A 14,139-nucleotide genomic window follows, 5' to 3' on the forward strand; every position below is an offset into this window, starting at 1 on the left:
TTGGGTGCTCATCAGAGTGACCAGTCCCCTACCAATACAGCAAAAACCAAGCTCACAACACTCTCTTCTCTCTTATAAAAACCTTTAGAAAATTGATTTTGACGCTCTATTTTTGTACGCAAACGGTTCACTTTATATATGAAGTTAGAAATGGAGCACCTATATACAAAAGTAGAGCGCTAAAATCAAAATCCAAACCTTTTTACTTCCTCTGTCCCGATTTGTTTATCCATTTTTTAACTTTTTAAGTGTCCCAAAATATTTATCCATTTGACTTCTAAGTGAATCATTTTTTCCTTTTTGCCCTTTCTTTAGTTGAATAAAGCAACTTCTTTAAAAAAAAGTTGAGGGTAAATGTGGAAAGTTGTATTTTTTTTAAGTGTAATTATTATATTCTCTAAAAAAGTTAGATTTTTGAAATTGGACAAATAAATTAGGACGGAAAGAGTATCTTCTTTCATCTCAAGGGAGCTTTCCCTTCTGTTTGCAACTTTTGCATATGTCATATATGGATCAAACCAATCAAAACATCCAAAATATTGGGTCAACGTTAACTCACCCAATTCAAATTCCCAAAGGTTTCCATCCAAATCTTCACCTACATTGTCTCTCTTCAATGTACTGTTGTGATATTCCAGTTTTTTTTTTTGTTTCTTATTACTACTATCCACGAAGTTCTTACATTTCTTTTATAAAAATAAAGATGAGACGAATATAATATTGAGAGTGAATATTGTTTTCCAATACTTAATTGTTTTCCAATACTTAATTACCTAGTCACTGAAATAAGTTAATTACTTTGTCCATTACTACTTCCATGCATAACACATGTTGTAATGTACGTATAAATACATATTTTACAGATAGTATTGGTTGGGAGATTATGTCAAGTCTCCCCAGCTGCTCACTTGGTCTCAGATGATCAGATCTGTCTTGGACGTGAAACCCCAAAATTGAGGACTTGTGGAAACGGGAGCTACTCACTTGGTTTCAGATGATCAGACCTGTCTTGGACGTGAAACCCCAGAATTGAGAACTTTGTGGAAACGCAAAATATCAGACTCCGGCTCAAACAAAAGCCCCGGAAGCGCAAGAAAAGAAGGAATTGTATATATCTGGAATTCGGCACTGCTGCTGGAATGGTCTATTGCCCACCCCTCTCTCTTTGGCGATTACAGTATGAGATTCTTTATCTGATCTTAGTCATAATCATTATAAATCTTAAATCGTTAAACCATGCGCGATAGACGAGAACCCCATTGGTGTAATCCCATTTCTACTTGGTTCATTATTGAATTCTAGACCCCATGTGCTGTTTAAGAATGGGTCTCCTTCCATTTAGTGCTTAGTGGGCCCTTCCTGTTAGCTCGTCCTCGACAAGGCAAGGTCACTTGCCTTATTTGTTTTGTGTTTTTTATTTTAATAAATTTATTTCCATTTTTAAGTAGCCACGCATAGATATACGCCTAGTGTGTTTCCCTTGAGCTCTTGAGGATTCTTTCTCTTATTTTTAGTACTTAGTTAGTCCTCTCTTATTAATAGGAACTAAAGCCATGATTATTCCACTGCACGGGCTGAGCTTCTACCAATAGTTTTTAGGACTTTATGTGAAAGAGGGAGCCTAAGGGTGGTATTACTTAGGCTCCGTTTCAGAAATTTTCTTAAAAAAAATAAGATTTACATTTTCAAACTCAAAAATAATATAAATAAAAAATATTTTTTTTAATTTTTTTTGCATCGTATAAAAGATCTCAATAAAATCTTTCAAACAAGATCCATATTATATATTTTTAGATTTCAACAAGTCCATAATTTTTGAGTTTGAAATTGCCTTCATAAAAAAATAATGACTTTTTTGGAGTTCTGGAACCCATCCTTACCAATCCAATTTCTCTGCCCAGATTGGCAATGTAATATAAAATGTAGGATTTTTCTTTTTTTTAAATCACAATTCACAGCGTTTCTACCCCCCAGATAATTTTCTGAGGCTCCGTTCCGGAAATGAAAAAAAAAACCCTTGTTTTTTAAGAAGGTAATTTCAAGCTCAAAAATTATGGATTTTTTGAAATCTAAAAATATGCAATATAGATTTTGTTTGAAAGATCTCGATGATATCTTTTATACGATCCAAAAAAAATTGAAAATTTACTTTTCATTTATATTATTTTTAAGTTTGAAAATATAAAATAAGCTGTTTATTTTTTAAGAAGATTTATGGAACGGAGCCTGATTTTAACTAATGTAAACGTAGAGTGTGAACATGATTTGGGTCCCCACTTTTTACGGGTCCACTAAAAAAATTCCTAATAAGATGATTCGAAGAGATTTTTGTCTATTCGTAATCGGGTGTTTAGACAAGTGTACCCGCACCTTTGATTCCTTTTGAGACCATAAAATTAACAACTAGATAGACCTACAGTAGTCCCAAAATATTTTGAAAAACGGTAAGTTGCTTACTCTTTTTTTTTTGGTAACCGAGAAACAGCCCTGCAGTCGAGCCACTATTGGATTCGACTGCGCAATCCAAATCTCTGGGGAAACTAGTACAGTAACCCACCGCCATGACCCCCCACTTAAATCATGGTTTGCCTCTAAGGTGAATCGAACCCTGCTATATATGTTGCAAGGGCAGGTTCTCCGGGTTATGAAAATTAATTGATGTTTGGAAAAAACTACTTTAGATATGATTACAATGGGGGTTTAGATTAGATCGTTGTAAGAAATGGAAATGGATAACAGATCGCTTTACCAAGAGGGTTTATTTATTTTTTATTTTTGTCTTTATACAATTTTTCCGGAATTTGTCAGTTTCACATCAATTTTTTTGGATTATTAGTTCAGCAAGAGAAATCGAAAAAGTTAAAAATTGTGATCCAAATTCAATTTTTTTTTAATAAAATCGAAAAATCTGACTTTTTGGCTGCTTTTTAACTTTATTCAAAAAAAATTAAGTTTGGACTAATATTTTGCTTTTTTAATTTCTCTCGTCAAGACGAACCAATAATCTACAAAAATTTAACGTAAAATTAATAAACACGAATTTTTTTTAACATAAAAAAGAAGAAGAAGAAGCCATGGAGTCCGCTTATTTAGCGGAAACACCGTAAACGAAACGTCTGCATGCTCTAGGACCCACCGCATAATTACTCACATAAAAGACCCAACCCAATGAACGGGTTAGTTGACTTGTGACTTGGGTCTACTGTGCCCAAAACCACTCTCTGTTCGAATACTCTCTCTGTTTGATAAAAGGGTAGTTTGGTAAAACCATCCCACGCCCACTTGTCTTCCAAGGGCTATAAATTACCCCCTCAATTCCCCTAGCAAAACAGCAAAAAACCAAAGCTCAACGACAGTCCCTCTCTCTCTCTCTCTCTCTCTCTCTCTCTCTTACCCTTTCAAGAGAGCTTTCCCACTCTGTATTCATATGCCATACATGGATCAAATCCAGCAAAACAACATTCAAATACTGGGCCAATTGATCACCCAATTCCAATTCCCAAAGAAACCCATCCAAATCCTCCTCTCCATCTCTGCATTCTCCATCCTGCTTTCTCTCTCCCCATTTTTTCCCCTGTTCAGCAGTTGCATCGCCGCATTTTCCTCCCGAATCTTTACCTACACCACCGACAGGAACTACATATTCCTCTTCTGCAATGGACTTCTAGCTTTCTTGATCAAAAACTCCTCCGCTGTCGACGCCGATCAAGACCACCGGAAATCAGCTCATGAGAAGACAGAATTGGTTAGAGAAGAAGTTGTGGAATTTAAAGAAGAGAAAGGAAAGGAAAATAACACGTTGACTTCACAAGATGAAAATGAAGAAGAAGTAGAAGAGTTTATTGATGAAGAAGAAGAAGAAGAGGGAGAGGAGTTGATGAGTGCAGAGGAGCTGAACAAGAAATGTGAAGAGTTTATAAGGAAGATGAGAGAAGGGATCAAAATTGAAGCCCAAAATTAACAAACTGATCATGGTTGTTATCGTATGATACGGTCCAGATAGGACCCGTTCAGTCACCTCATCCCTGTTCAATTTGGGTTTTGAGGAATTTATCGGAGACTGTGTCCAATGATTTCGAGACTCCAAAACGAAAACAAGGCCTTCCGGTTCCTGAGAGGACCCTTGTGAAATCACTGTGCTCTTTTTGTAAAGATAACTTTCCCCTATCCCAGTTCAGCTTTTATTGTAGCTGAAATGTGTATTTTTTAGCCTTACATCAGAGCTTGTTTGTGAAAAAATCCATCTCCTTTGTGGTTGTCTCCAATTCAAACTGGTTTATATTATTACCCGTTAACGATACGCTCGAACAGATCAATGGTTGTCTCGAATTTCTACCTGAAATTTTAGCCTTAGTTTTCACTGGGTTCAACCCCTTTCGAAATTACTGGATTTGGTAGATATGATTTCTTTCGCGATGGAAATGCTTTGTTTCATTGAGAAATCCTTGGTTTCTTTTTTTGCGTCGAGAAATGCTTCGTTGATCAAAAAGGGATAAAATTGACTAATGAATGACAAATCAAATATTAATCGACTGCACAAAAGCATGATTTTTTTTGTATAATTTTCTAACAGGATGGAATACGAAGGAAGGTACGAAAACGAGAACAAATTACACATTCATAGGTGAACGTATGTTTTATCCTAGGAGATAAATCTAAAGGCTCTATGGAACAATTAACGATAAGGCAATTGTGTGAGGTTTTTATCTAATTTTAGGATGAAAGTACTTAAAACAGAAAGAAATGACCCATTTTAATAAGGCAGTGACAAGATCTCTATTTTGTTACTAGCAGAGTAATCCATTACAAATTAAGGTGAAAATATGTGATGGGTATGAAATAGAATATTCCTTGATCCCTGATTGATAAAATCCTTGATTTTTTTTACTTTAGCTTTCTTTAATCTAATCGTAAATTGTCTTTTTTGGCAAAAGGCCCCTTATATAGTACTGTATGTGTATGGAGCTTGTTTTGTATGTATGGCTTTATTATCCATGTGGTTGTGATCCTTTTGTTCCACAGGTCATTTTCACGAAGGTACCAAGCAATTACCTTCTTGACTTGGTGTCATCCGAAAGCACACATTTTCGGATAATTATACCCCTTTTCACACACAGAGAGAGAGAGAGAGAGAGAGAGAGAGAGATTTGAAAGAACACTCGTTGAGAGAGAGAGAGATTTGAAAGAACACTCGTTTATTTTAGACCAAAAAAGTAGGGAGAGAGAGAGAGATTGGTTTTTGAAAGAACACTCGTTTATTTTGGACCAAACAAGTAGAGGGATTTTTTTTTTTTTCCTCAATTCTGGGTGGGTTCACTCTAATGACTACACAGTAGTATTATTTTCGGTACTTAGTCCAGAACTTTTTACTATTCAAAACAACTCATTTTCTCTTAACTAAATGTCGGGCGGTTGCTTTCTTGACCAGTTGGACCAAATGGTATTTTTGATGTTTATAATGGAAACAAATGATATTTTAACATTAATCTGAAGGCAAAAAAAAATATCTTGAACTCTTATTTTTGCCTTGTAGGTCGAATTAATTGTCTAACCCAGCTAAACAAAAGAAATCAAAGTAACTTCTTTTACTTCAGTCTCTTTTCCCATCAATTTCCTTTTCATTTCTCTCCAAAGTGTTTTCGGTAGTAAAAAATTTGTAAATTTTTATTTGTGGTTAGCAAAAAAATATTAAAAAATATCAAATTATTTTCGTTAGTGAAAAGAATTTTGATGGGTATGTGAGTGAAAAAGTTGAGTTGGTAAAAACTTTTTTGTTAGTGAAAATCAGTTGGTAAAATGCATCAAATTTTTAATATTTTTGTTAATAAAAACGAGATGATAAAAAATACATTAAATTTTTAGTATTTTTTTGTTAATGAAAATCCATAAGCGCCAGGAATCAGGAAACAGCTAGATTTCTAACTCAGCCAGAAAATATTGGGGTTCACACGCAACCACAAAATATTGGTTTCACACGCAACCGCTTTAAGATCCTCATATCTTTGTCTATTTCACGGCAGTTCAATGGCCCATACCTCATTACCCCCTCACCACCACAATGAACAAAATCAAAATTCACTTTCTTTTTTACAGCTCATGGCATTTCCAATGTTCAACGGTAAGGGGTGTTCGTACCAACTTACGCACATCTCGACTATATCCCTCCAAAGTTCAATCAAAAGCAAGCCATTCACGCCAGGACTAGAGATTTCACAAGAGATTTCTCCCTTGTTGCCTGACCCCAAAAAGTTATACAGAGTACCAAGTTTCGAACAAAAGATGTCTGGATTTATGACTCATCAAAATTCACTCCATGACATGCTTCCACTAACTGAGAATAATGACAAGCATGATATAACACCTAGCCATTTTTGAGGTTTATAACCAGATGTTGGGCCCCCTTCAAACAAGCAAAAGAGCATGCCTCCATCTTTCTCTCTTTCTTCCACTGTACCTTGTCCAAGACAAAGGAAGAACATGAACAGGAAAAATCAAGTGAAGGGGAAATTACCTTCCACTTGGGAATGTTTCCGTTCACCAAAACACACCCAGAACACATCAGTCAAACAGTACTTCACATGTCTCCCTTGGATACCAATAATGATACCACAGTCTGATTTGGTCCCCACTTGGTAACAAGATTCCAGCAGGAATGATTTAAAGCTGCACACCCTGTCCCTTGGAAACACTAGTTTTATGCAAGAATGCCTCATGATGTCATGTTAAGACTGACAATTTTGTCATGACAAAAAAGGACTCTGGAAGTTCAAATTGGAATTTAACAATGTTCATTGCATTGCAGCATCTTTTGACACAAATAAGTGCACAAGGCATCAAGATCAAATTAAGGAAGACAAAATAAGTCTGTGTTTGTTCTATCTAGACAGGGAGAAAACAAAGTAACAGAGAGGGTCAACATTGTAGCATGGCGTTATAGTTTATACCTTTAGGACAAGATCAAGTGTGTGTGGAATAAATTAGACCACTCTTAACCAAAAAAAATAAAGAATGTAAATTAGACCACTTAAATGAATGAAGAGAAGAAGCATATAAAATATAAGCAGCCTGACTCGAGATCTAATCATTGGACTCGGTTCAATCAAGAGAAAGCCTTAGACAGCAGAATGTGGGTAAACATACTGGCTTTCACCTTTCAGAGTTCAGGTCATATCTCAACACCAGTAAATGATAGGGAAACAAAAATTGACCGGTGTTAATCTGGGTTACATGGATCCTCCTGAATGCATAAAGCACTTGTGTTAGACACTTGCACTACGTTCACTTTGGGTCTTTAGAACCAACTCATCTCTCTACGCACGGTTCCCAATAAGTTTTCTCTCTAGTTATTACTCTCATTTCTCTATCTCTCTCCACTTGTTACCCCAAAAACCTCCCTCAAAACTCAACACTTGGATACAAGGTATGGGATCCGCGTAAGACGTGTGTAGTTGGACAATAACTCAGAAAGTATCCTTCTACTCTAAATTTCTCACGAGCTATGCATAAGACTCCTACATTATGCATGAAAAGATCAAGGACGACTAATAAAACCATTTAAGCTAGAGAATAGAAATATCTGAGGATTTTAAATATCCAGCGTGTCTCCATATCCTTGAAATTAAAGTTACATGAATTCACGTATCTGTATCTGCACCTGACATCTGTATCCGAGTTCATGTAACGTATGAGTTGATTTGATCCCTATGATCAGAGAGGTCTTCAACCAAAATTAAACATGACACCAAGATTTTATTGTCCAAACCATCACAACTACAAATTTCTAAAAGAGGAAGGACAACGGTGTCATGTCAACCAGGGTAGGGTGGAAAGGGAGAGATTATTTGGGGCTCCTGGAGCAATGCTCTAGGAGCCTCCCCCACCACACACTTGGGCTCCATAAAATGTGTGGTGTGGGATGCCCCTAGATATTGCTTCAGGAACAACAAATAATCTCTCATGGAAAGGGAAGGACTGGATAAGCCATCAAAGCTAAATGTAATGAATGAAGTGCACCAAGTATATTTTCATGTACAGCAACATATGATCTTTTCAGCAATCTCACCAAGATAGAAAGGTAAGTCTTGAATTCATTCTTCCTTATAGATTCATACTTCAGGAACATCTGCTTCTCTCACATTTAAAACTACACATGGCTTTACCCACCAAAAACTAACTCTGCAAACGTCCTGATATAGCTTAGTGGGAAAAAAACAAAACAAAACAAAACAATACATGAGGGAAATTAAAACAAAACAAACAACTTGATCCATTGAGAAGAAGGGTACTTCAGTCCTACACTGTTGAATTGCCCCCAAACTTTGCCAAGGCCATCAACCACTAAAATAGCTCACAGGACAACCTATAAATTAAGTAAAACTAATTTGATGAAAAGCATCTAATATCTCATTCACAGGTCCAATCTAAGTTATGTATGTGCAAACAAGCTTGACAATGAACTCAGAAATGCGTGTTTGATCTCCTAAATAACTTTTCCCTTTCTCCAATAAGAACTAATATAGAAAACATGTACTTATTGGCTGAGGTAAGGTAAGGATCCATGAATTTCTGCCAAAGCAAGAGTATTAAGCCAAACTTGCTAGTCAGATTTAAAAACACCTACGCAAAACCAATAGTCACGCATACAACATATATTTAATTATCAACTAGTACTAATGATAATTTAGGTCTAGCTCGAAAAGATCCTTATGTGAGATAAACGTTGAAAACTATGAACATTGGAGCTTCTGAGTCAAATAAAAAAAAATTTAATGGAGATCATCTCACTTTGGGAACTTCAGAAAAGTCTTAGTAATTCGTTAATTTTCATATGCAAAAGCTCAGTGTTCCATTTAAGGATCATTATATAATACGTAATACATTAATTTCCGTCTGCAAGAGCTCAGCAATCTATTTAAATGCTATCATCTAATACTCTTGCAAAAACTAAATGCAGTAGCAATTCAGTAATTCATTTGAAAAGTTCATACTGCATGATAATCTACAGGCACCAAGCTCAGTGTTTCAACTCAGTAATACCCTTGTAAAAACTACAGGCACTAGCAATTCAGTATGTCATTCAAAAAGTTAATACTGCATGATTTGAATGCAACCGGGAGGTTAAAGAAACACCTATAGTCCACCTTCACTTCACGCTTCTGACATAACCAAGTAGAAGAAATTCCAATGGACTCAAAATAGTCATTTTACTGTTATATAGTGTTTGCATAGTCTTTGTTTCCTTGATTCCTCCAAAATATGCTCGCATAGTTGACATGTAGGATGAAAGAGAAGTTTACAGCCCATAAAACATAACATCAAGCAGAGCAAAGAATGCTCATGAAAAAGGTAGATTTACATCTGACAAGGACAGATATACAGATAAAACTTCTTCGTTTTTTCTATAGATCTATTCGGCAATTAATAGCCACTCAAAATCAACTATAGGAATAGAAGAATCACATCCCTCAAAAATCAGGGATAAACATTGGGATACTTCAGAGAGATCTACAAAAATACACTGCTCTTAATAGTTTGACAGTGTACATAGCATGATTTTACTCGAATCAAAAGCAGCAATAGAAAAATTACTTACCTTTTCGATGCTTTCATCCAATTTCCCTAAACTTTCAAAATACAAGGACTCTAGAGCAGTTATATTTGTCAACATGCTCTAGCCGCAAACCTACAATTCATTGGCATTGTTAGGTGCCAAATTCATAGCAACTTCATTGTTAGATGGCATGTTTTGAACATTCTGAAGAATCTGCGAAAGTTCTCTATTAACATAACAAAAACGTTCCTTTGAAATCAATGATTCTGCAAAAAGAGTCGCGGTAAGGGAATGAAAGACTTGAGAACACTCATCATTGCTGAATTGAGTGATTGGATCATCGACATGAACTAAGCAACTCTCACGTCTCCATCTTGGTGGAAAATACTTTTCTGGGATTTGAAAGTAGTTCTTCAGTACAAGCACTCGTACAGAATGTCTGCATAATATGCCAGAATGCTCAAACTCTTTACAAGAGCAGTGAACCTGCTCGTCTTCTGGCATCCAAAACACAAGAGATTCTCCTTCCATTTTCTTGTAGTGCCTCACTAAAAATGAACCATTACCCATGTCCGTTGCCGCATACTGCATAGACAGCATGATTTCATGTTGTAACACATTGAAGGCATAAGGAGTTAATATACCGCGTGCGTGTTCTTCAATAGGAAGGCAAGTTTTAGTGGGCATATACTGCAGCTCTCCCCGGTAATCATATCCAAAGTTGGCACCAGAACCAATCTGAGAGAGTTTCACGAATAGAACTCAAAGTGAATCAAGTAATTCGAAAAAATAATTGGAAATGAGTTGAGCAAATTGTGTACCTGTTCAAACATGACTTTCAAGCATGCTTGTGCAGACACGATGCCCTTCAAGAATGCGTCCACTGATTTTGAATACTCGGGTCTTACAGTGCGAGCTAGAAAGTAACCTCTAGTATAGGAAAAAGGCCAAGATGCTCGATAAGAAAAGAGTAGAGCTATGTGTTTATCTGAACCAAGTCCGAATCGAGCAACCAGATGGTTCCACTGGTGTTCAAAATCCTCAATGTTCTCCATATGACACAAAGTATCAAACTCAGATTTGAATTCTTCATACTGCACCCCAAGTGGCAAAGAGAACCAACTAGATAATTTGGAAAGGATCTGCCATATACTGATAACATGTTTAGTATTTGGCAAGTCAATTGCTATCGCATCTCTGAGCCCCGAATCAATATCAGTTACAATCGTCTGAGGTCTCCTTCCTCTCATGAATCGTACAAATGTCTGTTAAAAAATATGGTAACCATCAGAAGAATTGTAAATAGAGATGCAGAAGGATGAGAAGAAATTCTGTGGTCAAACCTGTAATGCCCAAGAAAATGACTGAGCACTTTCATCTTGTAGCAGAACAGACCCAAGGAAAATCGCCTTGCCATGATTGTCAATGCCAAACCACACACCAAGAAGCAGATTATAAGTGAGAGAGCGATAATTGGTGTCAAAGGTTACAACATCACCAAAGACAGCAAATACACGGACAGCATCCCCATATGACCATGCAATGTTCTCAACTTTACCGTGTTCATCTGTTGTAAAATTGAAAACAAATCCTTCATCCATCTCCGCCTTATCCTTGCAAGCCTCAAGAAGTTCCAACAGATCATTTTCTCTTTTCTCAGTGAGCAACACATCATTTTCTTGAACTGTTTTCTTACAAGTCCTAATAAAATTCCTAACATCTTTCTCTATAAAGGGCAACTGTCCCGGTTGAACTCCCCTTTCTATTTCCAACACCTTCACGATACGATTTACAGGAAACCCAGCTTTGGAAAGCAAAAGAATGCATTCTTGATCAGCTTCTTGTATTTTCCTATAGGCAGGAAGCAGACGCACTTGGTCATCTTCCAATAACTCATGGTTATGGACATTACTGAACTGTGAAATGTACCATTGTGTGACACCATCAATGATTTCTTTAGTCAAATACAATTTTGCATCACATCCACACCGTACCGATTTTCGATCCCTGGGGTGCTCCACATTGACCTTTTTCCTAGGCTGGTTAAAACCGGAACGGTAACAAACAAAATCTCTTCTATAGACCCCTAGATTTTGGCTTTCTGTCGAGCGTGCCTTCCTAATTGAAAACCCATTTTTCCTTGCAAAGTTGCTATAGTACTCAAATGCTTCATCATCACTTTTGAATATCTGACCAACATAAGGAGTGAAAACAACCTCTGCGGGCGACAACAATGATGTCTCGCTCTTCACTAGTTGAGAACCTATTGCTGTTTGATCGTCTCCTTCGTACTTGATATAACACTTCCAGTCTCCACAAGGGCACTGCTGTCGTCGAATCCAAATGTTGTTCAACGACTTTGTTGCCATTTTTCATCACCAATCAATACAATATACCAGCCTACCAAAAAAAAAAAAAAAAGCATTCCAACCCCTGATTCAGCTCAAATAGTACATTTGGCTTCAGTTGATATAAATTGCACACACTACATTAATGGAACAACGCGGTACAATCAGAGTCATCAGACACTTTTCTGTGTTAAGTGTTCAAGTTGCAAGAAAGAAAGCAACCAAAAAAGCACATACCCATTTCACATAAAGGGTGGGGACAGTAGAATGAAGCAAGAAATAACCTAAATAGATCAAGTTTGCAATGCTAGAAGTGAAAACCAAAAAAAATAAAACTTACCCACATCACAAAAAGTGTGACAGACAGCGGAATGAAGCATGAAATAACCTTAACTGATCTTAGGATAGAAATTCCGTAACCGGAAATTACTGCTAAGCACCAAAATTTTCACAATGGCTAACTTTTCTAGCAGCTGGAAACAAATAGAGAAAAAAGGAACTACCTTTGATGAACTTTATAGATTTTTCCTCAAGAAATTTGCATTTTCCAACATTAAAACCTATTCAAAATGTTAATTCAATTTGTAGAAAAGGAAGGATTTGTAATATAAACAAGGGCAGAAGAAAATTTAGTTCTAAGAAAATAACCAGGATAAATTTCGATTAGAGAAGGTAATTGATGTATAATCACATACCAGGAAGGGAAAGTTGTAGTCTTTGTTGGTGATCTGATTAACCCTCAAAAGAACCCCCTTTTCACATCTTCGATTCTTCGCGCTTTGGGTTCTGCCATTTTTTTATTTTTTATTTTCTGGAAAAGGAAAAAAGACAGAAGGAATATATGTAACGAGAATGTCGATGTCGATGTCATGTTGGGTTATTTGCAATGGGCCTTTTAGGGCTTTGACATTCTCAAAAGTGGAAAGAGTTGGGCCATTTCTAGCCCAGATTATCTCCTCCCTCCTACCAAAGGACTTTTTGTTTTACTGGTTCTATAATTGCACGGTAGGGCTGTAAATGAATCGTGAAGCTCACAAGTTTAGCTTGTTAACGCTCTGCTCGGCTCTTGAGCTCGAGTTCTTGGCTCATTTATCAAATAAGTTGAGTGTTAGATCATCACACACACACACACTATTTACAAGTAGAAAATAGTAAAGAATCAACACAGAAATATACGTGGTTCTCCAAAGCTAGGTACATCCATAGGAGTGAGAGCGGCTGCTATTCTTTTATTATCACAGTATGGAATATGGTTTACAACATAGAGTATTTATAACTACTCTATTCTAACCCTAACCGGATTTGGCCTGTATCCCAAAAATACACTTCTACGATACCGTACCATACAGCGGGGGACGTTGCCCCCCGCACCCCCCAATTACAAAACACCTAGGCCTTCGGCCCAATCTACTTTCGCTAGATCATCAACGATGGGCCAAATGCCATCACTCCACTCGTTGCACTTTGCTCTGGCATCTGACCTTCTTTCTAAAACTCCTTAGTATCTCTTTATACTTAATATATAAGCCACAGTTCTAACACTGAGTTACCAAAAAATTGCTCGTTAAGGGAGGCTCGGCTTGATTAAAAAAACTCGTTTAATAAATGACTAAGCTTGGCTCGTTTGTAATGTGCAAGTACATGATTTTGCAAATCGTTAAAGAAAAAACGACATTTATTTTTCGAACATCCAAAGCTCCTATAATTAAAAAGAAATTTCTGGCTTTTCTCATGTCGATTAAAAGGTTGTCAAATTCACAGAAATTTCTGGGTCATTTAAAAGTCACTCGACTAATTCCTTTTCCGATTCTGTCAAAATTAGTTCATCCATGCAGAGTTTATGACTAGATTCTCGCCTGCCTAAAAATATCTCATATATTTTGGACTAGACTCTCTAAGCGTAATGGAAAGAATTCAGAACTCATGCAAAAAGAGAAATTTTTTTGTTTCGACATTTTTATGTCCGACTGTTCACTTTGTCAAGTCAAATAAAATACGGAGTAAGTATGAGATTATCCTTATTTCTTATAATGAAGAACATTATTGAAAAGTTCAACTTTAGAAAGTGCAATGGTTATGCTCCCTTTCGCCAACTTGGCCCTTTTTCTGTGTGTGAATTCAAATTTTTTTTCACATTTGGTACTTTTGTGTCAATTTTTTAAAATTATTATTCGTCTCGACGAGAGGAATTGAAAAAATAAAAAATTATGAAAAAAACCAAATTGTTTTGGAAAAGCCAAT

At 36.4% G+C, this 14,139-nt stretch overlaps 2 protein-coding genes across 3 annotated transcripts; one reads left to right on the top strand and one right to left on the bottom strand.

Annotated features, from left to right (window-relative positions):
• Nucleotides 1-3,334: 3,334 nt before the first annotated feature.
• Nucleotides 3,335-4,310, top strand: LOC131329152 (uncharacterized). The gene has a single exon (XM_058362230.1). It carries the CDS (start codon nucleotides 3,428-3,430, stop codon nucleotides 3,959-3,961), a length of 534 nt encoding a protein of 177 aa, XP_058218213.1. The 5' UTR covers nucleotides 3,335-3,427; the 3' UTR covers nucleotides 3,962-4,310.
• Nucleotides 4,311-8,069: 3,759 nt separating this feature from the next.
• Nucleotides 8,070-11,984, bottom strand: LOC131330345 (putative protein FAR1-RELATED SEQUENCE 10). Of its 2 annotated transcripts, XR_009201090.1 has the most exons (4): nucleotides 10,894-11,975; nucleotides 10,372-10,815; nucleotides 9,593-10,288; nucleotides 8,070-8,359 (listed from the first exon to the last, which is right to left on the bottom strand). XR_009201090.1 is itself a non-coding variant. In XM_058363891.1 (3 exons), exons 1-3 carry the CDS (start codon nucleotides 11,917-11,919, stop codon nucleotides 9,683-9,685), a joined length of 2,076 nt encoding a protein of 691 aa, XP_058219874.1. In that variant the 5' UTR covers nucleotides 11,920-11,984; the 3' UTR covers nucleotides 9,374-9,682. The 2 variants fall into 2 exon arrangements, 1 of the variants encoding a protein (XP_058219874.1); XM_058363891.1 differs by lacking the exon at nucleotides 8,070-8,359 and having other exon boundaries at nucleotides 9,374-10,288; nucleotides 10,894-11,984.
• Between the last annotated feature and the right edge of the window lie 2,155 nt (nucleotides 11,985-14,139).

Source organism: Rhododendron vialii, chromosome 6a (assembly GCF_030253575.1).
Source record: "Rhododendron vialii isolate Sample 1 chromosome 6a, ASM3025357v1".
Lineage (NCBI taxonomy): Eukaryota > Viridiplantae > Streptophyta > Magnoliopsida > Ericales > Ericaceae > Rhododendron > Rhododendron vialii.